Here is a 27184-nt window from a genome sequence, read left to right on the forward strand (position 1 = left end):
TACCTGGAACCCACTCTCCCCCACCCCCAGGTACACTTGTCTCCATCTGACTCTTAGGAACAATTCACCTGACCCCAAGGAGGCCTCCCCTTCACCCCATTCAGAGCCACAGGGACATCTGTGAAACACAATTTATTATACAAAAGAAGGTGCACCAAAAATGCAGTGTTAGAATAGTTCTGTATTCCAAGGGCTAGGGGCTGGACGTTCTCCCTTAAAACCTCCTCACCCCAACCCTTGCTAGGGAGTCAGGCTGGGCGCACAGACCCCCAGCCCTGGTCCAGGAGAGTGAGAACAAGATATAGAAGCATAAGTGTGGGTCTAGGGCAGTGGGGCAAGCACTTCAACCTCCCAAAATAGGGAGGCTCCTCCTGGACCTATGCCTGGGGTAGAAACACCCAAATCCCTCTCTACAGCAACTAAAGCAAGAGTGTAAAACCCATCAAAATCTGAGGATGGAGAAAAGCTTCCCCCAAATTCCATCCATAAAATAGATTCTACAAAAATAAAGCAAGGGTTGGCAGCCTTCTGGGGCAGCTGGGTGGGCGTGTAACTCTCTGACTTCCACATCCTGTATAGGGGCAAGTGGTTAAGGGTCAGCACCAAAGGTCTGACCAGGGTCTGCCTGCCCTCCCCTCTACCTACCGCAATAGCCTTGGACTGAGGACCTTCCACCTCCTCTCAGTCCAGATGTAGAGTAGAACTTACAAAACCCATAGGACCAACTGACAGGGAGAATCCCTGGGAATGTGGGAGCCCCAAGGCCCAGCCCAAAGGATCCTGAGAGCAGGAATCTGGTCTCTACCTGAGAGTGGCCACAGGTAGTGTCTCCAGGCAGGGGCAGAGATGGGGTCTGCAGAACCCTGAGGGAGGCAGTGTTTGCAGCTATGGCTCACACCAGCCTCACACAGCCTGCAGCTCCCCCTGCAGGCGACTCAGCTCCTCTAGCTCTTGCTTGTGGCGGTCTGTCTTGTGTGCTACCAAGGAGCGGTAGAAATGCAGGGCAAAGGCCACGAACACAAGCCCTACAGGTACCATGATTGCCGTGGAGGCCATGGCTGCTTGCCAGCCTGGTCCATGGGCCCCACCACCACCACATGCTTGCTGGGGTGGGCAGGCCTCAGGCAGCTCAGCCTGTGACGGGGCTACAGAAGCAGAGGATGGCTTGGAAGCTGGACTAAGGGAATTGGTCACTGATGGCAGAGTCCCAGGCACCTGGGAGGCAGGTACCATGGGGGCTGGTGTGCCCAAGGGGGCCCCAATGGGCACAAACTTGACCCAGCCAACCAGGACAACTTCCGCAAGGAAGAGGAAAGTGCCCAAGGCAGTGGAGAAGCCCCAGGCCAGCTCCACGTAGCGGTGGAGTCGCTGGTGTGGAGACTGGTGGACAGAGTTGAGGTTGTGGATGTTGCTAACGGCTTCAATGTGGGGCAGCAGACACGTGGAGACCATGAGTGCAAAGAGGTGCACAGCTACTAGCACGGTCGTGCAGGCACTAAAGGCCACCAGCAGGCCTGGTGGGTACTCGTGGTCGCTCTCCAGTTGTACCTCCACCATGGCCACCTGTGGGGACAAGAGGGAATGGATTGAGTGCCCATAACCTCCTCAACAATACAGGGGTTTTTTTTTGCCTGTTGTTATACATCGATGTATCCCCAGGACCTAGAACAGTGCCTGGCAGAAAGAAGGCATCCAGTCTTCACTGAGTGAATGAATGGGCAGCATTGGCAAGGCTCTGTCCTGTTCTGGGCCTTGGTTTCCCCAGCTGGCTATCAAGAGAGCTGGATGATATTTCTTTTTCTTTTCTTTTCTTTTCTTTTTTTAAGATTTTGTTTTTTCCTTTTTCTCCCCAAAGCCCCCCAGTACATAGTTGTATATTCTTCGTTGTGGGTCCTTCTAGTTGTGGCATGTGGGACGCTGCATCAGCGTGGTTTGATGAGCAGTGCCATGTCCGCGCCCAGGATTTGAACTGACGAAACACTGGGCCGCCTGCAGCAGAGCAAGCGAACTTAACCACTCGGCCACGAGGCCAGCCCCCTTTTCTTTTTTCTTTTTAAAGATTGGCACCTAGGCTAACAACTGTTGCCAATCTTCCTTCTTTTTATTTTTCTGCTTTATTTCCCAAACCCCCCTGGTACATAGTTGTATATCCTAGTTGCAGGTCCCTCCAGTTGTGGGATGTGGGACGCTGCCTCAACATGGCCTGAGGAGCGGTGCCATGTCCGCACCCAGGATCCAAACCCTGGGCCGCTGCAGCGGAGCACGCGAACCCAACCACTCGGCCATGGAGCCGGCCTCTTTTTTTTTTTTTTGAGGAAGATCAGCCGTAAGCTAACATCTGCTGCCAATCCTTTTTTTTTTTTTTTTCTTGCTGAGGAAGACTGGCCCTGAGCTAACATCCATGCCCATCTTCCTCTAATGGCTTGCCAAGTGGTGCCATGTCCACACCTGGGATCCAAACCAGTGAACCCCAGGCCACCGAAGCAGAACGTGCACACTTAACCGCTGTGCCACCGGGCCAGCCCCTGGATGATATTTCTGACAATGTTACCTTGTTATAACACAGGGGTTAAAAAGCACAGATTCTGGTGCTGGGCTACCTGGGTTCATTCTCAGCTCTACAAGCAGTGTAATCCTAAGTGACTTAGTTCTCTCTGTACCTCAATTTCCTCATCTGAAAAATAGGGTTGATAATAGCATCTACCTGGCTTATAGGATTGTTGTGGAAATTAAATGAGATAATATACATCAAGTGATAAGAATAGTGCAAGGCACATAGTAAGCACTAGGTGTTCGCTGTTATTAATAGAATGGACACTAAAGTTCAAGGCCAGGGTTTGCACACTGGCACACCATAAACCCAAGTCAGCGTACAGACATGTTTTGCTTGGCTCATGCAGTGTGTTTAAAAAAGAATTAAGTTGCCAACTTTTAAAACTCAAGAGATTTCATATAAATATTCCCATTCCCAGATCCTCTTGAAAATTTGGAAGATCTGGTGACACCAGGACCACATTCCTACATGGCAACTATCAGCTAGAGTTGTCATGGCTGCTCCCTTTGAACAGGTCATGGGGTCTCTTGATAGCCACAGTCCCCACCCAGCCAACTCTGGCATTTGCAAACATTTGAGTTGATGATCATGTTCTAGGCTTCTATAAATTTGGACTCTAGAGCCAAGTTCAAATCCTGCCACTTACTTGCTGTGGACCCTGGAAACATGTCTTAACACCTCTGATCCTCAGTTTTCTCATCTGTAAAATGGCCATAGTAGTGGTACCTACTTCACAGGGTAATAGAAAGACGATGCACATAAAAGCCCTAAGCACAGTGCCTGGTACTTAGTGACAGTTCAATACAATTTGTTTAGTATTATTCTAACCCAAGCCAACTGGATTCCAGAATCTGGATCTTTCTCCATGCTTAGTTCTTGAAGGATCCATTAGATGTCTCTAGGGCTGGGAGAAGAAGGAAAGTGCAGAGCTTAGAGGGTGGTGGTAGGAAGACAAGGCTGAGTATTTTGGGAAATTGGGCCATGGCGGGTGTCAGCAGGTGTTTTCCACAGACAGGGATCTGGGCCAGGCCAAATCCTGGTTTCTCCCAGAGCTTGATCCAGCCTTGCACTCCCCTGGCAGGACTAGGGCCAGTCCTGCCCCCAGAACCTTCTCATCTGGCCTCTTGATCCTGCAGAGAAGGTCCTGGGCCCTAAGCCATTACCCCAGCAACCTGCAAGTCCAGCAGCAGGCCGGATTGTCCCCTTGGGAACAGGCTGGACCATGGGGTGAAATGGGGGTGGGGGACCTCCCTCAGCTAGATCCATGGGGCTGCTCCCTTCCCTCTGCAGTCTGTACAGGGGAAGGGGAGCCAACTCCCTGTCCTTAGATGACCCCAGTTGGGGTGGGCTGGCCTGTGGGCCCTGGGCACCCCCACAGAAAACCTTAGACTTAAGATGACCCTTAGGGATAGACTTTCTCTTTGTGTTCACGTACAGAGACTGTGGCACAGAGGGGCAGAGACTAACTCAAATTACCTAGTGCTATGACCTGTCTATCTCATCTGGACCCGCACCCTCACCCCCTGGGAGCTCGTTCTTGTTCCTATGAGGACCCCCCTCCAGCCCACTTTCTCCTTCTTCCTGTTATGATGGTGGGAAAACCCTAGACTAACAGTCCAGTGACCCCGGGTCCTAGTCTATTTTATATCCTTCATCTGCTGAATGCTCTTAGCAGAGCCACTGCCCCATTCTGTGCCATGATTTCCAGGCCTGTCCAAGCAACAGATAGTCTGAGGCATCTCTGATGTGTGTCTTGCTCTGACACACTTGGATCTAGGGTTTGATGACAAGAATCACAGCTCATCCTGGGGCGGGTACTTGGCAGGCTACAGAGGGTGCACCCTCCATGATCTCACAATTTCCCACTGGCCTAAGAGGGGCTGGAGGCCTGTCCAGGGTCACACAGCTGGCCATGAGCAGGGAGGAGTCAGGGCTTGTGCCTGCTGACTCCTCCTCACCCTGTGACCTCCCTCAGTCTCACTTCCTATGACGCCTCTGCTGGGACCATTAGCTGCTTTAATCTGCCCACACCTGTAGTTTATCAGCTTAAGAATCATGTATCAGTTTCCTCATCAGTTTCTTTCCCCATCGGCTTCCTCTCTTCTCAGAGCTTCCCTGGGCTGCACTAAGCACCCTTTGTGCCTGCTGGGGACTAACTGCCCTCCTTGGGATGGGCCCACCCACCTTCAGTTGGGTACCCTTCCATCCAGCTTATCCTCTCTGATCCCCACCTCTACCTCCAGCCCTGTTTATGCAGCCCCCACCTAGCTCTGATGTCCCTTTGAACCTTTCATGGGGACCTAGTAATCACTTCTGCCTGGACTGTGCTCCTTTTGGACCTCTTTGCCCCATCTTTGCATATTTATCCCCTATGGTGATGTGTCTATCCTCGTAACATGACTTCTGTCTGCCATTAAACCTCTGGGACTTGCTTATCCTCCCTATGGCCCATTCTGCTAGGGACCTGCTTACATACATACATACATACATACACACACACACTCCTCTAAAAGAGACTTGTGTAGTTCCTTGGGACCTTGTTCCCCTCTTTTACCTCTTAAAACCCCGTCTTTCCCTTGCCCCTGCCTCCCTTGAGTACCCGTTCACTTCGCAACGGCCCGTGCCCCCCATGTGCCTCACCCCCACCCTGTGTGCCCCTTCCCTCCCCTCACCATGGCGAAGCCCGAGAGCAGGGCAGACGTGCGGCTGGAGGCTTTGAGCTTGGCCCGGCTGAGGTAGAGGCGGCGCCAGCTGAGCGCCCGCAGCGAGTGCTGACTGGCCCCCATGAGGTCCAAGTAGCCGCGGTGCACGAACTCTCGGTACGTGGCCGAGCCCGCGGGGCTCTCGGCCTCCGGGTTCAGCGGGGCCTGTTCGCCCGCGTCCCCCTCGCCGCCCTTCATCCTGGGGGCCACAGCAACAGGCGGACTGGGCGATCACGGCGGGGCCGAGTCGCCTCGGGGGCCCCAGCAGGGCCGGCCCAGGCCGGGGAAAGGCCCCATCCCCCGTCGGGGCGAGGTAGGATGCGAGCGGCGGGAGCCCAGGAAGCGGCGGCCCGCGCGGAGAAGGAAGAGCAGGCGTCTGCGGGGAACCCTACGGGACGTAGCAGTACAGAAAGACCGAAAGAGGAACTGGGGCGGAGGCGGAGCCGGGGCGGCCACATGATGGGGTGGAGCCGGGGGGACCGTCCGCAGAGATCCCGAAGGACCCTGCGACCCCAGTCCACCCAGAATCTCACCCAGGCCCAAGTCCTGCTGAGATGAACGCCCAGCCTCAGCCAGTGACTGTAAGTTCCCGGGCCCTGAACCATTCCAGGTACATCTAGCCACCTCCAGACGTCCAAACTCCAAACCCCTACCTAAATAGTGAACTCAAGGAAGGTGAGCCCATCCATATTAGGGACTGCATGGGACCCTGTCTCCTCTCAGGTCCGGAAAAGCCTAGGAAGTCCAAAACTCCCCGGATCCATCCAAACAGCCACCTCCTCCGAAACCCCCGAAGGGTGAGCGCTTTGGTCATCCCCACCCTACCCCGACTCCCCCAAAGCCGCAGACAGACACACGAACTCGGCGGCCCAGGCTGGAAGATTTTGAGTTTTATAGCAAACCGTATTGTACAGACCCGGGGTCCAGGGGCCCAGCCCGGCTGGGTCCCCCATTTGTCCCCCGCAGGGCTGCCTCCTCCCTCTCTCCCAAGCGGCCCCATCCTCAAGCTTTTCGCGATCCCCAGGACGCCCTCCCCTCCGGCCTTTGGTCCGCCCAGTCCCTCCCCCCACCCGCGCACCTCCCTTGTTACCTGAGGTATGTGGATAGATCCCCCCCTCCCCTACGTGGTACAACCCGGCTCCCCCAGAAGGCCTGGGCTGAGGGACGGGACCGGACCCCGACTCCTCCCCCTGGCTTCCCAAGCCCCGCCCCCTCACTGGAGGAAGGGGCTGGGGAGAGCCAAGTGAGTCTGTTACTAAGTTCCCATGGCAACTAAGAGGGGCCATTTCCAGCCTTAGCACTGGCTTTGGGAGGTGTCCATTGGCTGCTAGTTCCATGGCAACCAGGAGTGGCAGTTCCCTGGGCAAATGGGGTACAAGTTTCCATGACGATGAAAGAGTGGGAAGAGCCAAGCTGAAGGAGTCCCATCTTCCCCATCACTGGGCTGGCACCCCACCCCCCACCTCAGGTCAGGAGGGGTGGGGCTGCTCAATACAGTAAAGCAAGAGAGAGCCTGGGGGTGGCGCAGTTCAAACTCGGTGCCCACCGGTCCAGTCTCAGTCCAAGGTGGTCCCATCCCCTCACACTCGGGCTCCCCCAGGTCCGAGGTTCCCCCGGTTCAAGTAACACTTCAGTACAGATGAATGTTCAAGTATTGTGCAGGGAGGCAGGTAGGGGGTTGGGGTACCCCTCACCACTCCCCTGGGCCCAGCGGGCAGGCCCACGGCCCCCACTCCTCACAATAGCTGCCATTGTCAGTGACGTTCAAGGAGTCAGAGTTGGGGGGAACTGAAATCTGGGGAGGGGGTAAGGATAGGGGTGACCCCCTGAGGGGGTACTACTGCCCCCACACCTGCTCTTGCCCCCCACCCCTCATTCAGCCCTGGCTTTCCCCTGGTTCCCCGAGTCCTCCCACCTCTGACACCTGGATCCCCAATTGCTCCTCTGGCTTCCCTTTTTGGCCCTCCCACCCCACCCCCAAACTCCAAGTATCTGGTCTTTGTTCCCTGAACCCTTGGTGGTCTGCTTTCTGCCCCCCTCCCCCAGCCCATCCTCCACCTCCCCCAGCCCCCTGGCTCCCAGTATCCTGTGTGCAGATACCCTTTCCCCATTCTCCCTCCCTCAAACTTGCACCTTAACCCCCCTCCCACCATCCCTTTGGCTCAGCACCCCCCAGTACCTCTAACACACTCCCCCCAGGGGATGGACAATGAAGCAGGTGGAAGGGGGAGGGGATGGGAAGGAGGGACCCCCAGAGATATCAGTGCAGGGGGTAGAGAGGGGGGAGGCTGGCTCGAGTCCTTGGGCAGGAATCCAAGTCATGAGGTGGGTAACCTGGCCTCCTGGCAGGGGTGAAATGAAGGCCCGAGGTCCAGGCTCCTGATGAGTCCTGGGGGAGGGCGGGGGGCGCCCAACTAGCTGTCCTTGAGAAGTAGCTTCTCTTCTGGGCAGCGGAAGGGGCCAGGGGGCCCAGCAGCTGCCAGCCGGGCACAAGCTTCAGGTGAGAGCTGGCGGCAGGAGCGCAGGTCTAGGCGGCGTAGGCGCGGGCAGCGGCGGAACAGCGGGAGGCAGTGGTCTGTGAGGCGGTGGCAACCTGGGGATGGGGCAGTGGTAGCTGAGACCAGGAAGCTGAGTAGGGGGTAGCCACTAGCCATGGGGACCAACAGGCTAGCAGATGGACAGATGGGACCATGCTTACCAGCGAGATTGAGGTGTACCAGAGTCTCACGGAGTGGGGAGGTGGGAGCCGTTAAGAGGTGGACACTGGGATCCCCAACGTGGGCGCAGTGGCTCAGGTCCAGGGCACTCAGCTGGGGTGCATGGCGCAGCAGGAGCCGCAGTGAGGCATCTGTCAGCTCCAGGCCTGCCAGGCGCAGCTCTGCTACCCCCTGCAGTCGCCCACGGCTCTCTGTTTGCCCTGGGCAGGCAGATAAGAGGTCAGTACTTCTGGATGCTCCCATCCCTGCACCTAGGCATCCAAAACAGCTGTGTCTCCACACTCATATTCCTAAGCACCTAAAACCTGCTCCTGCTATAAGGGAGCCTCAACTTGCTTCACCCTCTCCCAAATACCTACACAAACCTGACTGCATCTCATGTGTCTGTTGTTCACATCACCTCCACAGAGAGGCCTCCCATGATTACTCCATTTGAAACTATAACATTTCACGTACTCCTACCCCTTCCCTGAATTATTTTTTTCCCCTTTTCTCACCATCTGACATATATATATTTTTTCTCTCCTCCCACTAGAATGTCAGTTCCATGAAAACAATAATTTTTGTCTGTCTTGTTCTTGCTCTATCCCCAGCAACTGGGACATAGGTGCTCAATATATATATACATATTCACTCACCCAACAAATAACATCCCTAAGCGGACTGCTATCCCAGGCTGCTCTTCCACCTCCCTCTCCTTCTATGATTAATAAAGTCATCATCTGGATCCCTTTCTCTCCATTCCCCTTGTCACCACTCTGAGCCAACACCACTCTTGCCTGAAGTCCTGCCCCAGCCTTCTCACTCACTCCAGTCTCTCCTCTCGACCTAGCATCCAAAGATAGCCATTCTCAAACGCAAGTGGGACCTCCTCTGCCAAGAACTCTCTGAGGGCACCTCAGAGAAGGTCCATCTCCTTGGTAAAACATTCCTATAAGGTCTCGTCCCTGTCTCAGCTCCCAACTCCTCTCCCTCATCCCCAAACACTTGGGCCAAACCCTGAAGGTGACCCTGCCCTGAGAGACTCTCCCTGTGGCCAGCTATACTCAATCCTCTGCTGGCCAGTGTCCCTGGCTTTCCGGTCTGAGCCGAAAGAAGAAGAAGAAGCCCTCCTCTTCTTCCATCTCCAGGGTAGAAGAGCTCCTTCCCCTTATCTGTGCACCCAAAGCACATGGTCTGCTTTTCTTTTTATCACATCTACCACATTCCTGCATTATGGTTTTTATTTTTTAACTAAGTGCCTATGGTGCACCAGAAGCCATTAATTGAGCACTCACTGTGGACCAGGCACTGGCTAAGTGGCTGCCTGCCCCTAGGCCAGTGGCTTTCAAACTAGACAGGCTCCTCTGTCGCCTGGAGGGCTGGTTAAAATGGATGGCTGGCCCCACCAGAGTTTAGGTAGTCTAAGGTGGGGCCTCAGACTTTATTTTTCTAACAAGTTCCCCAATGATGTTGAAGCTGCCAGTCCAGAGACCACACTTTAAGAACCACAGCCTTGGGAGACAAGTTTTTCTCTAATCATCATTCCTGTTTACAGATGAGAAAATTGACACTCAAATCATTAAGCATCTGTCCAGGACCACATGAGTATGAAGTAACAGAGGCAGAACACCAGGCCTGTTGACTCCAAGTCCAAACTTACCACAATGCTATCTCCACAGGCACCAGCCCTAGCCCTTAGATAAACCAGATCAGATGTCACAAAGTCATAAAACTAGCCTACACAAGTGATTTATGGAGTGTTCGTGGTGCTAAAAATTTTCTTAATGACTAATGCTACAGAAAGGACATTTTTATAAAGAAATTTAGGTATTGAGTTTTTCCCTGAAAAATCATAAGACCTAGCATCACTGGGCTACCCCTTTCACCTGACGATGATAAGCTGGAGCTAGGTTGCTAGGTGCTATTCGCTACTCCCTGATGTCCTGTGCCAAGCCCATCACTTGTTACCTGCCAGGCCTCCTCTGTGGGCACGTGACTTGGCAAGCCCTGAATTCCACCCCCTTTTGTTCCTATGAGGAGCTGAGAGCCTGGAGACAGGATCTTAGCCACAACTAAAAGCCATTAGAGGGAAGCAGAGGTTACTTCTGGCTCGGGTGGGGGAAGTGGGCATCAGTGAAGATTTCACTGAGATGGCAGCATTTCAGCTGGGCCTTCAAGGATCTAAATGTACAGACAGGTGGGAGAAGTATCTCCCAGGCAGAGAATAGGAGGGGCAAAAGCAAAGAAGTAGAAGAACTTTAAGTTTTGCTCTAGGAATGAAGCCAGGGAGCCAAGATAAGAAAAGCGGGTATAGGGGCGGGCCTGGTGGCACAGCAGTTAAGTTCGCATGTTCTGCTTCTCGGCAGCCTGGAGTTCACTGGTTCGGATCTTGGGTGAGGACATGGCACCGCTTGCTAAAAAGCCATGCTGTGGTAGGCGTCCCACGTACAAAAAAAAAAAAAAATAGAGGAAGATGGGCATGGATGTTAGCTCAGGGCCAGTCTTCCTCAGCAAAAAAAGAGGAAGATTGGCAGTAGTTAGCTCAGGGCTAATCGTCCTCAAAAAAAAAAAAAAAGGGAAAGAAAAGTGGGTGTAGAGTCCCAACATGCAAAATAGGCCTTGAGGGCCTGGATGGCTCATCTTTGCAAGCTCCTGATAAAGAGGCTTAGACTGAAGAGAATTCAGGCAGGAGGAATGGGGTCAGTCTGCCAGCCAACCAACACTTTCTTAGCTCATGGAATACACTGTTCCCAGTGCCCACCCTCAGCCCACCCAAATCTTCCTGGCTCAGTCCAATTCCAGTCAGAGTGGGCAGTGGGTAGGTGCTCTGGTTTGCCTTCTGCCTGTGTGACTGGCTGTCACTCAACCCCTCTGGGCCTCTAGGGCCTTGTCCAGAAAATGGCAAGACTCTTAGCTGCTTCTCTACTCTTCTTCTAATGCTGTGTGAAGCAGGGTAGGGTGGGAAGAAGGGAGCTATAAAAGAGAGCTGTGGCTAAGGCGAGCAGACAGTCCTTGCCCTCGCAGAGCTTAAGAACCTAGTGGGAGGCCGGCCCTGTGGCCGAGTGGTTAAGTTCGCACACTCCACTTCAGCGGCTCAGGGTTTCACCGGTTCGGATGCTGGGCATGGACACGGCACTGCTCAACAAGCCATGCTAAGGCGGCATCCCACATGCCACAACTAGAAGGACCCACAACTAAAAATATACAATTATGTACCGGGGGTCTTTGGGGAGAAAAAGGAAAAATAAAATCTTAAAAAAGAAAAAAAAGAACGTAGTGGGAGGAAACAGATTTTAATCAAATCATTTCACTACCATACAGTGATATGCTGGGAGAGGACCACTCTCAAAGCTGAAGAGGGACTCTGATCTCAATGCAGGAGAGGATCATGGAGGACTTCTAGGAGGAACTGGCATTTACACTGAGGACTGAAGGATGACTATGCGTTAATTAGACGAAGGCAAAGAGGAGTGGGCAATGGCCCTGTGCTGGAGGCAACCTGGCAAGGAGGCTGAGGTGACCAAAATGCAGAAAAAGTAGAGGTCAGTGGGAGCCAGACCATGCCAGGCCTCAAAGACAAAATACTGGTCTTTATCCAAAGAGCACCGGGGAGCAACGAGAAAGAGTTTAGAGTATGTGGGTGACATGGACAGATTTGCCATTCTGGATGGTTCCCCTGGCTTTAGTGTGGTGAACAGACTAATAGGGACCAGAGAACATGCTGTGAACATCCCATCTCCTGGTTAGATGAGGAGGCCCCAGGCCTCAGTGATCCACCCCACACCTCCATGTGACCAGGCCTCAGCTCACCTGACCAGCCTCAGATCCCAGTATCCCCCTCTGCCAATATGGGCCTCATGCCCTACAAAACTGCTTATTTCTGCCTCACACTCCCTGAGAAAACTCTGCCCCTTTCAGGACTCAGTTCAAAAAGCCCTCAAGGAGGGCTTCTCTCATCCCCGCACCCTTTGACCACATCATGCCATAACCTTCCATCTCTGAGTCTTTGTCTTCTGCATGACTGGGGTTCCACCAGGGTGGGGAAAGGGGCTGATTCAGTTTGAGGTCTCCAGGGCCCTACACAGGGCCAGGCTTGGAGTATGTGTTCAATGATAAAAGCTGACTCCACCTGGCAGGGTACTGGCACCTGACTCAGCATGAAGGGGTGGCTGGTCTGACTTGGGAGATGATACCACCTCCCCCATGCAACCTTCTAAGCCAACTGGCTCCCTCTTTATGCTCTCTTGTCTCAGGCAAAACCCTTGTCCTTTTACTGTAGGGCAAGGGGTCTAGGGAGCAAATCTATTGCTCATATTTTTACTGGGTCCACACACGAATTTTAAAAGAATCTGAACAAACTGCCATCATTTAAAAACCAGGATATTTCACAGACAAATCTCTATTTCTGGGTCCTCTTGACAAATGGAACTGACTGGCCACATTGAGCCTGCATTCTTCCATGGCAATCGCCACAGCTCCCTTTGGAGGAGGCTCTCCAGTAGTGCCCACCATACCCAGCAACTTCACTAATATCTATCCACCATGCCCTGGCTTCCCCCAGAATTCTCACGTCATCCTCCTCTCCTATATTGCGTTTCATTACTGCCCCCTAGAGGCTTCATTCCTGTTCCCTCAGCTCCTATCACAGGGCCGAGCACACAGAAGGTAAATGAATGAATGAACATTGCCAAGCAGGGCCCTCTATCTGTCCTTTCTTTTTTTCTTTTTGAGGAAGACTGGCCCTGAGCTAACATCCATGCCCATCTTCCTCTACTTTATATGTGAGACGCCTACCACAGCATGGCTTGCCAAGTGGTGCGTAGGTCCACACCCAGGATCTGAACTGGCGAACCTGGGGCCACCGAAGTGGAACATGTGAACTTAACCACTGTACCACCAGGCCAGCCCTCTGTTCTGTCCTTTCTTCAAATCCTTCAACATTCAGCATGAGTCAGAAGAGACCTTGGAGGCCTCATACCCCCAACCTCACCCAACCCATTCTCCAATGACCCAACAGAGGCTGCACCTGGTTTGGTGTCAGGCGGAGGCAGTAGCAGCTCGCGGAGCTGGGAGTCTTTAACATCTTCGATCCAGCGGAGGTCCAGGAGCCGCAGGGCTGGCAGTGGGGCTGAGCCCAGGGCAGAGACAGAGAGCCAGGAGCAGCCGGAGAGCACCAGCTCCTGCAGGCCTGGGGGGGTCAGGAAGCTGGTACTAGGAGGACTCTATCCCAGGTCTGTCTCCCTCCTCACCCTGTCCTGCCTCACCAGCCCGCACTACCTTGCAGTCGGTTCAGAAGCCACATGAGCTGCTTCTTAGAGACACCTGTCCAGCTGAGGTCCAGGGCTCGGGGCTGGCGACGAACCACACCACTGAGCATGGGTGGGGTCAGTGACTTCCGCCTGCTCAGGTCCATTCGAGGCCACAGACGCTTGTCGTAGCACCTGCCAGCCACAAGGAGGAGACACAGACCTCAGTCCTCAGCTCTCAGGAAGTCCACAATCCTCTCCATACTTAAGGTTCACCCTAGTTCCCTCCTGGTTCACGCAGCCAGGTAGGCAGGAAGCTCCTGGTCCCAGGCCAAAAGCACTGGGTTTGGGGCTCTATTCCATCACTAACTGGATGCGAAACCCTAGGCAAGTCCATTCCTCTCCCTGAGCGTCAGAGGCCTTGTTTATAAAATAAAGACGATCCAGAATTAGCCTGCCCCACAGGGCTGCAGTAAGATCAAATGAGGTCATTAGTTTGTGGGCCTTACAGCTTATAAAGCGTTTTGTCAAAGACACATCCTACACAGTGTATTTGATGCAACACCAAAGGGATCTGTCAGCAGCCCCTGTCCCCCATCTTGGGCTTGTCTTGAAGTTATGGTGGTCCATGCAGACTTCTCATCTCCTCACTAATCTCTGCCCTTGATCCACATCTGCCCCATCCTGATGGCCAGCTGCCCAAGGCCTTACTTACGGCCTGATTTTCTCTATTTTATTACATGTCCCTCCAGCTAGAATGTAGGCTCCACACGGGCAGTTCTGGATTTCTCCCTTCAGTATACCTAACCTACCGTGCACCTGGCACAGTGCTATCTGCTGCATGTTTGTTGAATGAATGAATGGTGCCGAGCCAGTGTGAACTACTCGAAGCTTCCACTGAGCCTCTCCCACAACACACTTCATTTATAGCTTTTCATTTATTCACTTAATCCATGTTTAAGGAACGCCTGCTAGGTCCCAGGACTTGAAGCTACAAAGACAAATGAGGCCTGAACGAAAGTTAAACAGGTTTCCTGATCCCAGCATTTGGAGAGCCTTAACTAGTCTAACATGCAGTGAACTGGAAAAGGGCTTCTCAAGCTTATTTTACCAGGGAACCCTTCCCCACCTCTCCCAAAGTCATCTATTAACACTTTGTGTACACTAAAATTCCTCGAGACTCAGTTTGAAAACTCTCCTCTACAGTAGTTCTCAACGGCATGTCAGGAAATTCCCACTGGGACAGACGGACGGCATCAGAAGCACCAAGGGTGGGAGGGGCCCAGGAAGCTGTATCTCCCCTCCCTCCACCCTCCATTCAGAAGGGCTTTCCTTTCAAGAAGCCCTTATCCCCAAACTCCACTCATTTGCTATCCACTTATCTACAGAACATGAATTTATCTTTAAATCGATCACCTCTTTGCATTTAAAACCAATATTATTTCACATAAATATGTTAACCTTAGAAATAAAAACAGTAAAAACAAACCAGGGTTATTAAATTCTAGTCAGGTGTTACTGTGGCTTTCAGTTACCACCTAAAGACTATTTTCATTAAACAGGAAGATTAAGCATTAGAGAGGTGTAAAAGATACAACAGCACCCAATGGAGAGACGCCCTTTTTAAAACTAACAGAAGGATTAAGCCATGTTTTTGTGCCACTTAAAAAACTGCCAGGCCTACTCCAGAACCCCAGGGTGACATTTTAGGAAATGCTGAAGGTACAGACACTAACGCTTCTAGCCGAACAACTCCACTCCCCTGTCCCACCTGCCACCGTCCGCCACTCAGCCCTCTTCTGGCATTCTAGCTCTCCCTCTCCTGCTTCCTTCCATTCAACCAATAAACATTTAATAACAATAAACATTGCGATCAACATTTGCAAATCTCTCCAATTCTAAAAAGGAAAAGGAAAACAACACAACTTACCCTCAACCCAGCTTCTCGGCCCTTTTCTCCTTCCACTCTGTGAAATCCTGCTCCAACCAAAACCTCTCCCTGCCCATTCTGACTCAGTCTGGAGTTCCAGCTCAATTGCCACCACCACCTTGAAGTTCTCCTGGATCTTCCATGGCTATAGGGAACCCTGCCCCCTGGGGGCACATACAGGCCCCCAATTGTTTCTGTATCACACTCCACAAGAGCTAGGCCAAACCATCTAATGCCTATAGACATACAATGCTGTCTAGTGCCAAGACATTTTGGCACACGTGCCTCTGCCAGAAATGCCAACCAACCCAGACCCTTCAGGGCTCAGCTCCAGCGCCTCTCCTTCCAGGAAGTCTTCCCTGACTTTTCTTGACTGGAGCTAATTGGTCCCTTTGCCCTTATATGACCCGTTTAAACCTCAGAGTAGCAGCCAAAGTGACTGGGGGCCCTACAATACTAAGTGTCCAGCCTCTACTGGGCATGGAGCAGTCACAAAATGGGGGAGACACAGCCAGTCCACAGAAACTGAAGTGACAATGGACATGATAAGAGTCAATGAGAGGACTGGGACAGGGGAGCCTCCCAGGGAGACAATGCCTGATCTGTGACTTGAAGGAAGGCAGTAGTTATTCTGGCTACAGGTCGAGAGGAAGAGGGTGTGCCTTCCAGATGGGGAAGAACCAGTGTCCAAGCCCAGGACATAGCGAGAAAATGGAGAGCTCCGATACCTCCAGCAGCAGGAACAAAGGGCAATTCATCATCTCCAAATAATGAGAAGGATGAGGGTTAGGATGATCACAGCACCAACAACTAGTGTTTACTGAGGGCTTACTATCTGCCAGGTACAGTTCTATGCATTAAGCATTTTACCTCACAACAGCCACAGGAGGTCAATACTGTTATTATCATCTCCTTTGTACAGTTAAGGAAAATGAGGCCCAGAGAGGTTAAGAAACTTATTCAAGGTCCCACAGCTACTGAATTGTAGCAGATCCAGGGCTTAGACCAAGCTGGTTGGGACTGACAGCCTGAACTATGAGCAGAGGAGAGGCAGGGGTCAGGCTGCAGAGGAGGCCCAGGGTAGGGATGCCATGTCAAGGAGGGTTGGAATGCCAGGCTGGACTGTCATAGCCACAAAGCTCAGAGGTGAAGACTGTGAGTGCCATGGGGATCTAAACCCCAGCTCTGCTACTTCTGTGCTTAGACTGACCTTAGGAAAGTCACTTGCCCTCTCTGGGCCTCCATTTTCCAAACCATAAAATGGGGTAAAGGCACCACTTACTTCAAAGGTTTGCTGCAAAAATGAAGGGAGACAGTGCAGGGGAAGTGTTTAGGGCAGAAACTGGGGCTCTGTTCATGTCCAAACATCAAATAGCACTGTGGAAGTTCATTGTGAGGGTGACAGGGAGTCACGGACGGGTTCTTTCGAAGCTGGGGAATGACACTAAGGCAAGAGGCAGGAAGAATTCTTAAGAGGCCAAGGCATGCTGTTATCTGCAGCCGGGGCTGGATGTGCAAGTCCCCCAACCTGCTCATCTTCTCCTTGACTCCAGCCACTCCCTAAGTCATCCCCTTACTAAGCCCACCTCGAAAACTCTAAACTCTAGTCCTCTTGCAGAGGCCCTCTGGGGACATAAAGATGGACCAGACCAAAGTGCTGCTAGTAAGGAGCTCATAACCTCCTAGGCTCCAAACAAAGCCAGTTCTTCTCTCTCAGCTCACCAGTGCCACCACTATCCTCCAATCTGTCCATCTCCAAGCCTTTACTCCCAACCCCAACTGGCCCTGATCCTGTGTTCCAGTCCCTTCCTTGCCACCCTCTGTCCATGTCCTCCAAAGTCCCAAACCTCTACCCTGCAACTTAACAACTCCTCCATGCTTCCTCCGCCCACCCTCTCTCCCCTCGTTCTTGGAAGATCACCTCACCTCCCAGTTCCGAGAGAAGACAGAAGCCACCAGACAGGAAAGCTTCAACTTCCTGCTCTCCCTCCAACAAATTTCTCTCCAGCTCCACCCTCACTCTCTCTTTCCACACTCCATCCTGGTTTCTTCACTTTCGTTCATTCATTCAACAAGTATTTTTTTAGTACCTACTGTTTGCCAGGCTCTATCTTAGAAACTAGAGACACACCAGAAAACAAACAGATCAAGTCCCTGCCTTGGAGCCGACATTCTCAACTCCACTTGATCTGGCTTTGGTCCCCCCTAACCAGTATGTAGCACAGCCAAGGATACCAAGGCCTCCTTGTAGCAAAATCCAATGGCCACTTCTGGTCCTTGATCTCCTACGACCTCTGACCAACATCCAACACTGTTCATCATTCACTCCTTCCTCAATCTCTCCTTTAGGACACACGTCCACCCTCAATCTCCTCCAAGTCTCTGGCTGCTCTTTCTCTAACTCACAAATCCTGACATTCTGTCTCTGCCCTCTTCTTCGAAGCTGCTACCTATAGGTTAAAAGCTCCTCAACTTGGATCTTTCTCTTGAGCATCAGACCTGTGCATCCAGCTGCTCTCTTGCTAGCTCCTGACTGGCCCACAGGCCTTTCAGATCAGACATCAAATCTGAGTGCTTCACCTTCCCCTGGAACCTGCTCTTCCTCGGGTATTCCCGAGCCTGGGGAATGGCACTGTTACCCACCCAGGCTTGTGGACCAGAAACTCAAGAATCACCTTGCTGCCCCCATAGCCATTTAGTCACCAAATCCAAGCCATTCTGTTTCTTAAAAAGTTCTCAACCTGAGTCCCTCCTCTCCATCCCTACTTCTGCGCCCAGGCCTGACAGAGCCTCTTGTCTGGTCCACTGTGCCCCCTCAGACCCCTGCTCTGCCCTATCCTGGTCCTTCTCATCGAAACCCACCATTTTATTAACTGTTTAGTACCCTTCAGGTATGGTGCTAAGTGCTTTGCAGGAACCACCTCATTTAATCCCCACAAGGTGAGTATTAATATGAACCCTAGACTACAGATGATAAAACTGAGGCCGTGGGAGGTATAGCTATCCACCCATGGCCACACAGCCAGGAAGCACAGGAGTCACAGCTGATGAAACCCACGGGTGCCAGACTCCAGGGCCCAAGCCGGAAACCACTGTGCAGTCCGGCCTGTCTGCTTCATCCACTTCTGGTTGGAAGTCTCTCCTTGAGGCAGAAATCAGGTCCTCTTCAGTTCTGGATCCCACGTGCCAAGCACAGGGCTAGCGTTGATGAATAGGCTTCAGCAAACATTTCCTCAACTAATACATGAGGCAGGGCTGGTAATCCCCAGCAACTGCTGTAACTATTTGCTTTTATGTTGCAGGTTAACTGGGAGCTCTTCAAGGGCACAGATCTATGCTCTGAGAATATAAAAGTCTGCGCTTTCACTAAATATTTGTAACTGAGTGAATAATAATGATTATTATTAAAGCACTGAGTAGCGTCTATTTCCCAAGTACTGTCCTCAGTTCTTAATGTATGTTGTAAATGCTTTGCTTACCCTATTTTAACAGATGAAGAAACTGAGGCACAAAGAAGTTAAGAAAGTAGCCCAATGGCATACAGCCCATCAGAGGGAGAATAAGATTCAACCATAGGCAATTTACCTTGAGTGTGCACTCCTGTCCTCTTAGCTCTGTAGCTTCCAGAGACCAGAAGGCATGAACTAGCATCCCAGAATCCAAAGGAAAAGGATTCAAGTTTGAGTTGAGCCATTACCTTGCACTGTGACTTCAGGTGTCTCTTATTTCCTCACAAGGCTTTTATTATGAGGAACAAATCAGCTCACATTTGCAAAGTGCCCAATAGGATGCCTGGTCCATAGTAAGTGCCTGGGAAAGAGCCTGAATGTACTCACTTAATACAATTTTTCTTGAACACCTACACTGCCCCTTGTCCAGTGCTGGGAACATGAAGATAAAACAGACACAGTATCTGCCCCAACCCCCGCAACTGATGGGAACATGAAAATGAATAAATGAATGAAGGCTTGTCCACATGCAGAAGACCTCAATGTGCTCTGTGAGGGGAACAGAGTGTTGTGGGAGTTTGATGGGGGGACTGGAAGGGGGAGAATGTGTCGGGGCAGGATCAAAGAGGAAGACCAGGGGCTTGGGAGGATGCCCAACATTTCTGAATAAACAAGGTTCAGGAAGCAGTGGGGAGATGGGGGGAGGATAGGCAGAGGGTGTTGTTGGTGGCTCCAGGACATGAAGAAGTTACGAGCAGAGTCAGGAGGCCCAAGTATGGCTATGTCTGAGAGGGCAGGGGCCACCTCAGCAACGGGCTGTCTTAATGTATTAAGTAAACCCAATAAGACCATCCCCAGGAGATGGAGTGGGAAAAGTAAATGAGATGACGTGTGTACAGCAGTTAGCACTATGCTTAGCACATACTGAACACCCTAAAATGATAGTTATTAAGAAGAAAGATTCTGGAGCCAGAGGGCCTGGGTTCAAATTCCTGGTTCTACCACTTCCTGTCAACATGACCTTGACCTCAGCTTCATCTAGAAAAGGGAGTAACAGTACCTACCTCACAAAGTTGTTGTGAGAGTTAAATGAGCTCATAAATGGAAAGCAGCCTGTGCAGAGTACTATGAAAGTCTAACCCTAATATGTACATCCTACAGAAGCATTATCAATACAAGAACAAGGCCCAGAGAGGATCAGGGACCTGTGGCAGGCCCCAAGTGAGGAGAGTGTTGGCAGTGGAACCCAGGCCTATCCAGGCCACTCACCAGCGGCTCCAAGTCCTGCAGACTCGCATGCAAATGCACAGCTCTCGGGGCCCGAGGTGCTGGAAGACACGAAGCCAGGCGGCACGGGGCAGGGGGTGGTCGGATCCAGCAGCCAGAGGCAGTGTGTCAGGCTCAGGGCTTCGAGGTGGGGGCCGTACTACATGTCGCTCCAGCTGTGGGGGCCGGGGCGGTGGGGCGGGGCCCAGGGGCCAGCTGAGGAGGGGCCCCCCACTGCCAGGGCGCACAGCCCGCCGCCCCCCGCGGTTCTCCTTCTCGCCTGAGCTGCCCCGGGCTGGCCGTCGCCCATTCCGGGCCTCGCCAGGGGCCTCATCCTCACTCAGCGATGTGCCTGACGAGTCGGAGTCCGAGTCTGAATCTGAGGACGACGAGGAGGTGTCAGGCACCCGCTCCAGCAGCTGGCACATCCGCTTGAAACGCTCTAGCTTCTCCCTCTGTGGTGATGGGGACGGCACTGCCGGGCCTTCGGCAGAAGCCAAAGGCGGCTTTGGTTTCTACAGGGAGATAGGGTGAGGCTGTTCTAGGGCCTGACACATGCTTTCCCACCCCCCTGCCACTGCCCCTGAGGAGCCACCAGGGGATAAACAGCCCAAGGGACAGTCCTGAGTTCGAGTCCTGGCTCTGCTCCTGAGTGATGTGAGCCCTCAGCCAAGTCATGTCCCTCTGGACTTCAGTTTCCTTATCTGTAACATGAAGGCACTGATTCAAAGAATTAAAAGCTTTATGGGTTTCAATAGCTTATAAATCTCCAAAGGCAATGAGGTATGGAGAAATCAGAGATCTAATTTTGATTCTTGGCCAATCAACTCTCTGTGTAACCTTGAGAAGCCCCTGCCTCATCATCTACAACGTGGAACGCTGGACTAGACAATTCTAAGTGTCTATTCAACAGTGTGAGAGTAACAACGACCGTCTGGCCCCAGGCAGAACATCCCATACTTGCTGACTCATTACACCCTCACAATACTCTAATGTAGTGGCAACTTGGGCCACTCTTCTTAGACATGAGGAAACCAAACTTCAGATAGATTACGGAGATTGCTCAAGGTCACAAACTGACAAATGACAGAGGCAGGATTTGATGAAAACCAGGCAGACCCTTGCATTTAGTGTCAGTGCAAAGTGACATCCGAATTCTAGCTTTGTTTTGTGACCTTGGACAAGTCATTTAACCTCTCTGAGCCTCATTTTCCTCAAATCTCGCTAAGTTTTATAGTTTACAAAGCTTGATGACTTTCATTAGATTTAAACAGTTCATGGGTAAGGTAGGTAGTATCATGTCCATTGCACAGATGAGGAAACTGAGGCTCAGAGCAGCCTATGAGTTGCCAAGACCACACAGGGAGTCAGTGGTTGGCAGGGATTTGAACTCAGGTCTTTTCCCTTTAAGGTTTGGAAAGACAAGGAAAATAGGTCCAATGATACCTCAAGGGTTCTTGGGAAGTCAGGGGCTCCTGTGGCCTGGCCCCAACCCATTCTACCCAGGGTTCTAGATGCCCATGGTGGCCAAGTGGGGCTGGGGCAGGACAAGGGGAGCAGGAAAGGACAGATCTCTGTCTCTAGGGTGGAGGGTGGGGCAAGGAAAGGTGGGAGGGGGAGGGAGGAGGTCCCCGGCACACCTCCCAGTTCTCGGGAGGGAGCCCAGGGTGGCAGGACGAGAAAGCCTGGCTTGGATTCAGAACCCTGGGGGGCAGAAGGCCGGGGCCGCCTGGGTCCGATCCTCGGAGGAGGCAGGCATCTCCACCCACCTTCTTCAGGTGCCTCTCTCGGCCTCCTTTCACCTACCAGGGAGGCAAGAGGGAGATACAGGGAAAGGAAGAGACCCCATTAGTCCCTCAGTAGCCACAAAACTAAGATCCATGCCCTCCTCTTAGACTACAAATCCCAGAAGCCCCCATCTCAGGGAGAACTCTGAGCATGCTCACCTTGCAACCAGTCTTAGCTCACTGAGCATGCTCTAATCTTCTCTTTCGTCCCCATCAGGCCATTTTCCAGCTCCCCCTTCCTCCTCTGTAGCAGCTAATTTGAGCATGTTCTCTCCCTCCTTCCTAAAGCACCCAGGGCTCCCAAAGCTTCCCCACCCAGTGCCAGTTGCCCCTTACCTGTACCTCTCCTCCATACTAAGCATACTCCATCCTCCCTCCAACACCTCCTGAACTACATCTCCCAACAACCCCTGGGGGAACCCAAGGAGCACTGCCTCCCAGGTCCATCCTCCCCAAAAAGGAACAGGACTAGAGCTCCCAGAATGCCTTGGGCTGCACCTAGTGAGCATGCTCCCTGGCTCACCTTTTTCCTTGGGGTGGGGGGCTCATTCCCTGCCTCCCTTTCCTTTCTTTTGGGGGGTCCAGGCACATCATCCGGGGGGGGCCCAGCAGGTAGGGGACCCTTGCGCCTGGGCGGGGGTGGTGGAAGTGGCAGCTCCTCCGTCAGCTTCCATCCACTCCCCAGACTGGCACCCTCCTCGCCGTTGTCAGCCCTGCGGCGGCCTGGTCCCTCACCTGAATCCTGGAGAGATGTAAGTTGGGGGTGAGATCCTGCACAGCTCCCTGACCCACCGCCTACCCAGAGTCCAGCACCCTGCCCAGCTCCTACCCCTACCTTGCTGGTCCGGCCTTCCTGAGTGCAGCGAGGGCACTCCCAGCAGTTGGGGATCTCCGCATTGATGACACCCTCAGCCTTCCCCATCTGTAGGCAGTGGGCAGGGAGTGGATGTAGGATGCCAGACACAGTGTTCCCACCTCCTTGCTCTCTGACCATGTGCCCCATCCCAGACTCCAGGGTCCCCAGGGCCATCACCTTCAGGCAGCCAGGGTGGACGATCTCATTGCAGATTGTACACTCCATGAGACTCAAACCAAATTTCTCTTCTTCTCCCTCCACTGTGTCTTCCTTCCCAGCCTCCCCACACAAGAGGCACACAGCTGTGTGTGGGAGCACGGGCTGTTGGTAGAGAGGGGACATCAGAGACCCCAAAAACAAGCAACAGGAGAAGGACCCTTTCTTCTGGGGACCCTGGCCAGCTGCTAGATGAGGTTCAGAACCCATGGGCTGAGCTAGGTCAAATCCTGAATTTGCTCCTTCTTTGCAGTATGACCTTGGGCAACTGATTTCACCTCCTTAAGGCTGTTTCTCTACCTGTAAAATGGGGTGAGAAATTTTTCCCTCACGGAAATGTTCTAAGAACGAGATAACGTATGAGAGGCATTCGATACACAGTTGTCATCAACGTTGTGACTGTTGCAGCTGGACCCAAGGCCTGTGTGACCCTGACTTTGTAGCTGGCTTTGAGGGAAAGAGACCACAGGCAAACATGATGGTAATATTCAAGGCTGCAGGAAATGCAGCAGCAGCTTGGGGTGACTCCAAATGTGCTCAATGGGCAGCCAGGGTTGCTCTGGACCCCATAATGAACCTGGTTTTGGCAAGATCCCTGGGAACACTAACAGCAGCCTAGGACCCTAGGTCCTAGGGAAAACAGGACCAACTTCAGACAATGTGACTTTGGGGAGGACAGTGGTAATACTGAGTCATATCAGGGATGCTGAAAGTTGTGAGACAGGCTCAAGGAAAAAGCAGATGAGGAAGAAGAAACAGGAAAGGGAGGCAAGGGTTGGGGGACAAAGGAAGAGAAGAGAGGGGCTGCGGGATGAAGAAACCAACCAGGAAAGAGTGGCTGCAGGAAAAAAGGTGGGGGGCAGGGGGCTGCCACACAGGAGGCAGCTGGCTCCTCATGGTTCCTGGGGAAGGGCTCCTCTCTGAGACCCTGGGAAGCTCAAAGGATGGGGAAGTCTGGGAAGAAACGTAGTGTTTCTCAGATACCTACTGCATGCTAGGCCTTGCAGCAGATACGTTTATATCCATGCTATTGTTTAATCTTTATAACTCAGCAAAAGAAACCTTTTATAGAGAAGATAACTTAAGGTTCAAAGTGATTTGCTCAAGGTCACACAAAGGGTAAACATGGCCTCAAATCCAAGACCCCTCTGATGGATGAGGAAGAGGCCAAAGAAGGCTAAGACTTATTCACAGGGGCCAGCTCCAGGGGTGGGTCCCTGTGCACAGATACCGCTGGGGAGGGGTATAAGAGGGACAGAGCTTTTTATGGGTCTGTGCCTCTGAAAGTGGGAAAAGTATGAAGGTAGGGACTGGGCCGGATTCTTCTGTGCACCCTAACATTACCCGCACCTTGGAGCTGAGAACAAAAATGGTCCTGGTGGACATCTGAACAAACCAGTGAATGAATGAGTGAACATACAGCAACTCTACAGTACACTCTAGGAAGCAGCCACCAGCCATCCCAGAAAGGCACTTGGGCCAGCTGGGGAAGGGCCCCCAGAGCCCCAAGGGTGCCCGATGGAGTGGGGACAGAACTCACGGCAGTGCACTGCCGGAGCAGGCACGACTGCTTCATGCGCCCGGGCCCCCCGAACTTCTTCATGTCTCGGCAGAAGTGGCAGTCCCCGCACTCAGTTCGCACACAGGCCCGGCAGCGACGGCAGCGGGTTCGGCGTCGGCGCGCTCCGGCCCCCGGTCCCCGGCTGCTCGACGACATTGGGGGCGTCAGCAACGCCGAGGGCTGTGGGTGAATGGTGGCAGTGTCAGGAGGGCCAACCGGGGCCCTGGCCTGGGAGGCTCCTGGCAGCTTCCCCAACTCCTAGGCAGCGAGAGCTTGCCCTCCTACCCAGGGAGACAAGGAATAAGGAGGTCATCCCTCTGCTGGGGGGGTGGGGGGAGGTCACTCCCTCTGCTCAAGGTCTCCCTCTCAAGCAGTGAACCTGGCTCCTCTGGGAGCCTGGGAACTAGCTTCCCGACCTCACTCCTCCTCTAACCCTTCCTCAGTGCCCCCTTACCTAGCCCAGGGAAGACAAAGGGGTCACTGGGCCCTCTCCACTGACATTCCCACAGCAAAGCTCCTTGGAAAGCCAAGGGTTCCTTGTCTGTGAAGTTACCTTAGAGAATCCCGACTCTTCCCCTGTTCTCCAAATGTACTACACCCCATGCTCTTCCCAAACTAAAACTCCCCAGGTTTACCTCCAAGACACCCACAGATTCCTGGGCAGAAGCTCCAGACCTTTCTTGTTCCCTTCTTTCTCTCTCTCACACTACTACCACCCAATCTCTCTTCCCCAAAACCTAGATATCCTCACCAGATCCAATGGGATCCTTGGCCCCCCAACATCCCTAAAGACTCACTGTACTGCCCAACTTCCCAGGGCTCTGGGATGCCCCTGAGATGTTGCTTCAGAGTCCCTCCTCTGCCCAAGATCTCAACTCCTCTGCTCCCCACAGAGCTCCCTCTCCAAGCACCCTCCTCTTGGAGCTCTCAGGTAAACCTCAGCAATCTCCCAGATTCCCTGGGATTCTAGAATTCAGCCTTACCTCTCTACAGAACTCAGGATGGGCTCAGTCCTACATGTGCCCCTCTGGCCCCCACTAGCTTCCCAGGCTGCTTTCCAACCCCAACTGTCTAGAGTCCCTTGGGCTCCCCTTCCCATGGAAACCAGATCCTCCAAAATCCCATATGGACTCAGCAGGCCTGGAGGGTCTCTTAAAGGCCAGAGTCTTACCCCAGCTTCCCCCTTTCCACGGACTTCCAGACCCATCCATGGGTGGAAGGGGCCCTCCAGCGCTCCAGGGGAGGGGCCTGAAAGGCGGCGACTGCAGGAGGGGATGGGGGTCTGCAAAGGGAAGCGGGGTCTAGGAAGGAAGGCCAGTTCCCCAGGGTTGAGAGGTAACAGGAAAGAGGGCTGGAGATGAGTTTGGAGCACAGAGAGGGTGAGGCTGGGGGCGGGGAAGGTAGAGAGAGGCCGGGCAGAGGATGAATGGGAGTGGGAGCTGCCCAGGTCTGGGGGTGAGAAGGAGCCGCACGAACCCACCTCACACGTGTCCCGGGAGCCATCTCTCCCTTCTCGGCAGCTCCCGGCGGGTCGGCGGCCATCAGCGGCGGGGGGGCCGGGCGGCGCGGGGCGCGGAACGCTCAGAACGCCGGGGTCCACGGCCCCCCGAGGGCGCTCGGCCCCTCCCTCCGGCGGAGGCCGGGACGGCGGCGAGTGGAGATGGGGGGCACCGGGGGGGAGGCCCTCCCACGGGCTGCGGCGCGGCCCTTCCAGGGGGAGGTCCTGCTCTGGCGGGCTCAGTCCCTCAGCCCCCCCAGACCAACGGGGGCTCCTCGGGCGCAGGGTGCTCCGTTTCTACCCGGCCCCCACTCAGTCCGGGGTCCGAGTTCCAGGTCCCCTCCCCCAACCCCGCACCGCCTCTCCCCAGCGCCCCCGGCCCTTTAACTGGCCTCTTCCCGGCCCCTACTGCCCAGGGGTCCAGGGCCAGGCCTGGGCCCCCCACCGTTTCCGGGGTTCAAGCCCCACCCACCGCCGGTTCCCGGGGAGGGGGGGGTCCCTGTAACCTGCCCCCCTCCCCTGGGCCCGCCCCTGGACTGCGGCCCCCTGCCCTACCGCTACGGGGCGAGGGGAGGGGGGTGAAGGAAGCTGCTCCGGCCCCGCCCCCCCAGCCTGTGCGCGCCCCCGCCCTCTCCCCCGTCCCCCCAGCGCGCGACGCTCCGGAGATAGAGATTTAAATAAAATTTGAATAAATCCCCTTCCTCAAGCAGGAGGTTGGAAGGAAAGGATGGAAGGGGGCAGGGAAAGGGGGAGGGGGCAATTGGGGTGCCTCAGCCCCCCTGGTCCCCTGGCCCCGCGCTGCTTCGGCCCGGGGCCCTGGCCGCCTCTCTCATCCCTCCTGAGCTCCTTCCTCCTTCCTCCTCTCTTCCCCCTCCCCTCCCTCCTCCTTCTCTCCTCCTCCTCCTCCTCCTCTTTACTCCCTCCTTCTCCCAGAGGAACCCCGCCCCCTGCCCCCTCCTTCCCTCACCACCTCCACTTTCCAGGACCAACACGCGCAGGGCACAACGGAAGTCGTAGTCTTGCGGACGCTGGCGCTACGGTGGGAATAATGGGAGGCTGGGGACAGCGGGGACTACAAGCAAGATGGCGGAGGGCGTGCCAAGCCTGGAGTCGAGGATGCTGGGAGTTATAGTTCGGTTGTCCCAAGGCTCCCCGTTACAGAGCATAGAGAAGGAGCGGGAACGATGACTACAAACAAGATGGCTTTCTCCCCCGACCTACTTCCCAGGCACTCACACGCCCTTCTGTCCACAACCCTCCGCGTGTGTGGTACCTGACGGGAGTCGCAGTACATCTGCTGCCTTCCCGCTGCCATTTCTGTTCGTCAGGAACAATGGAAAGGTGAAAAGGAACGAGGACTACAAGCAAGATGGCGGAAGAGGGGCGTACACCTGACTAGTAGTCGATCTTATGAGGTGCG

The 27184-nt window shown here is 53.7% G+C and overlaps 2 protein-coding genes across 7 annotated transcripts; both read right to left on the reverse strand.

Annotated features, from left to right (window-relative positions):
• Positions 1–117: 117 nt before the first annotated feature.
• ORAI3 (ORAI calcium release-activated calcium modulator 3) lies at positions 118–5698 on the reverse strand. Its single transcript, XM_001500978.5, has 2 exons — positions 5227–5698; positions 118–1563 (listed from the first exon to the last, which is right to left on the reverse strand). Exons 1-2 carry the CDS (start codon positions 5452–5454, stop codon positions 904–906), a joined length of 888 nt encoding a protein of 295 aa, XP_001501028.1. The 5' UTR covers positions 5455–5698; the 3' UTR covers positions 118–903.
• Positions 5699–6125: 427 nt separating this feature from the next.
• On the reverse strand, positions 6126–27112 carry FBXL19 (F-box and leucine rich repeat protein 19). 6 transcript variants are annotated; one of them, XM_070231874.1, is made up of 11 exons: positions 27038–27112; positions 24246–24446; positions 22667–22810; positions 22469–22555; positions 22157–22375; positions 21616–21648; positions 19850–20361; positions 13233–13396; positions 12982–13143; positions 7955–8173; positions 6126–7849 (listed from the first exon to the last, which is right to left on the reverse strand). In XM_070231874.1, exons 1-11 carry the CDS (start codon positions 27077–27079, stop codon positions 7671–7673), a joined length of 1962 nt encoding a protein of 653 aa, XP_070087975.1. In that variant the 5' UTR covers positions 27080–27112; the 3' UTR covers positions 6126–7670. The 6 variants fall into 6 exon arrangements, with proteins under 6 accessions (XP_070087975.1, XP_070087972.1, XP_005598822.1 ...); XM_070231871.1 differs by having other exon boundaries at positions 21487–21648; positions 27038–27094; XM_005598765.4 differs by lacking the exon at positions 27038–27112 and adding an exon at positions 25747–26198 and having other exon boundaries at positions 21487–21648.
• Between the last annotated feature and the right edge of the window lie 72 nt (positions 27113–27184).

The sequence above is a fragment of the Equus caballus genome, chromosome 13 (genome assembly GCF_041296265.1).
Source record: "Equus caballus isolate H_3958 breed thoroughbred chromosome 13, TB-T2T, whole genome shotgun sequence".
Lineage (NCBI taxonomy): Eukaryota > Metazoa > Chordata > Mammalia > Perissodactyla > Equidae > Equus > Equus caballus.

Bases quoted from the DNA above. Each gene is read 5' to 3' on its own strand.
- FBXL19 (XM_070231871.1), bottom strand. From the start codon at position 27,079: ATGGCAGCGGGAAGGCAGCAGATGTACTGCGACTCCCGTCAG. The intron at 22,811-24,245 runs GTGAGTTCTGTC...CTCTACCAACAG, and splicing joins TGCTCCGGCAGTGCACTGCC to CCCGTGCTCCCACACACAGC. The intron at 13,144-13,232 runs GTAGTGCGGGCT...TGACCCCCCCAG, and splicing joins GCTTCTGAACCGACTGCAAG to GCCTGCAGGAGCTGGTGCTC.
- ORAI3 (XM_001500978.5), bottom strand. From the start codon at position 5,454: ATGAAGGGCGGCGAGGGGGACGCGGGCGAACAGGCCCCGCTGAACCCG. The intron at 1,564-5,226 runs GTGAGGGGAGGG...TTGTCCCCACAG, and splicing joins TGCTCTCGGGCTTCGCCATG to GTGGCCATGGTGGAGGTACA.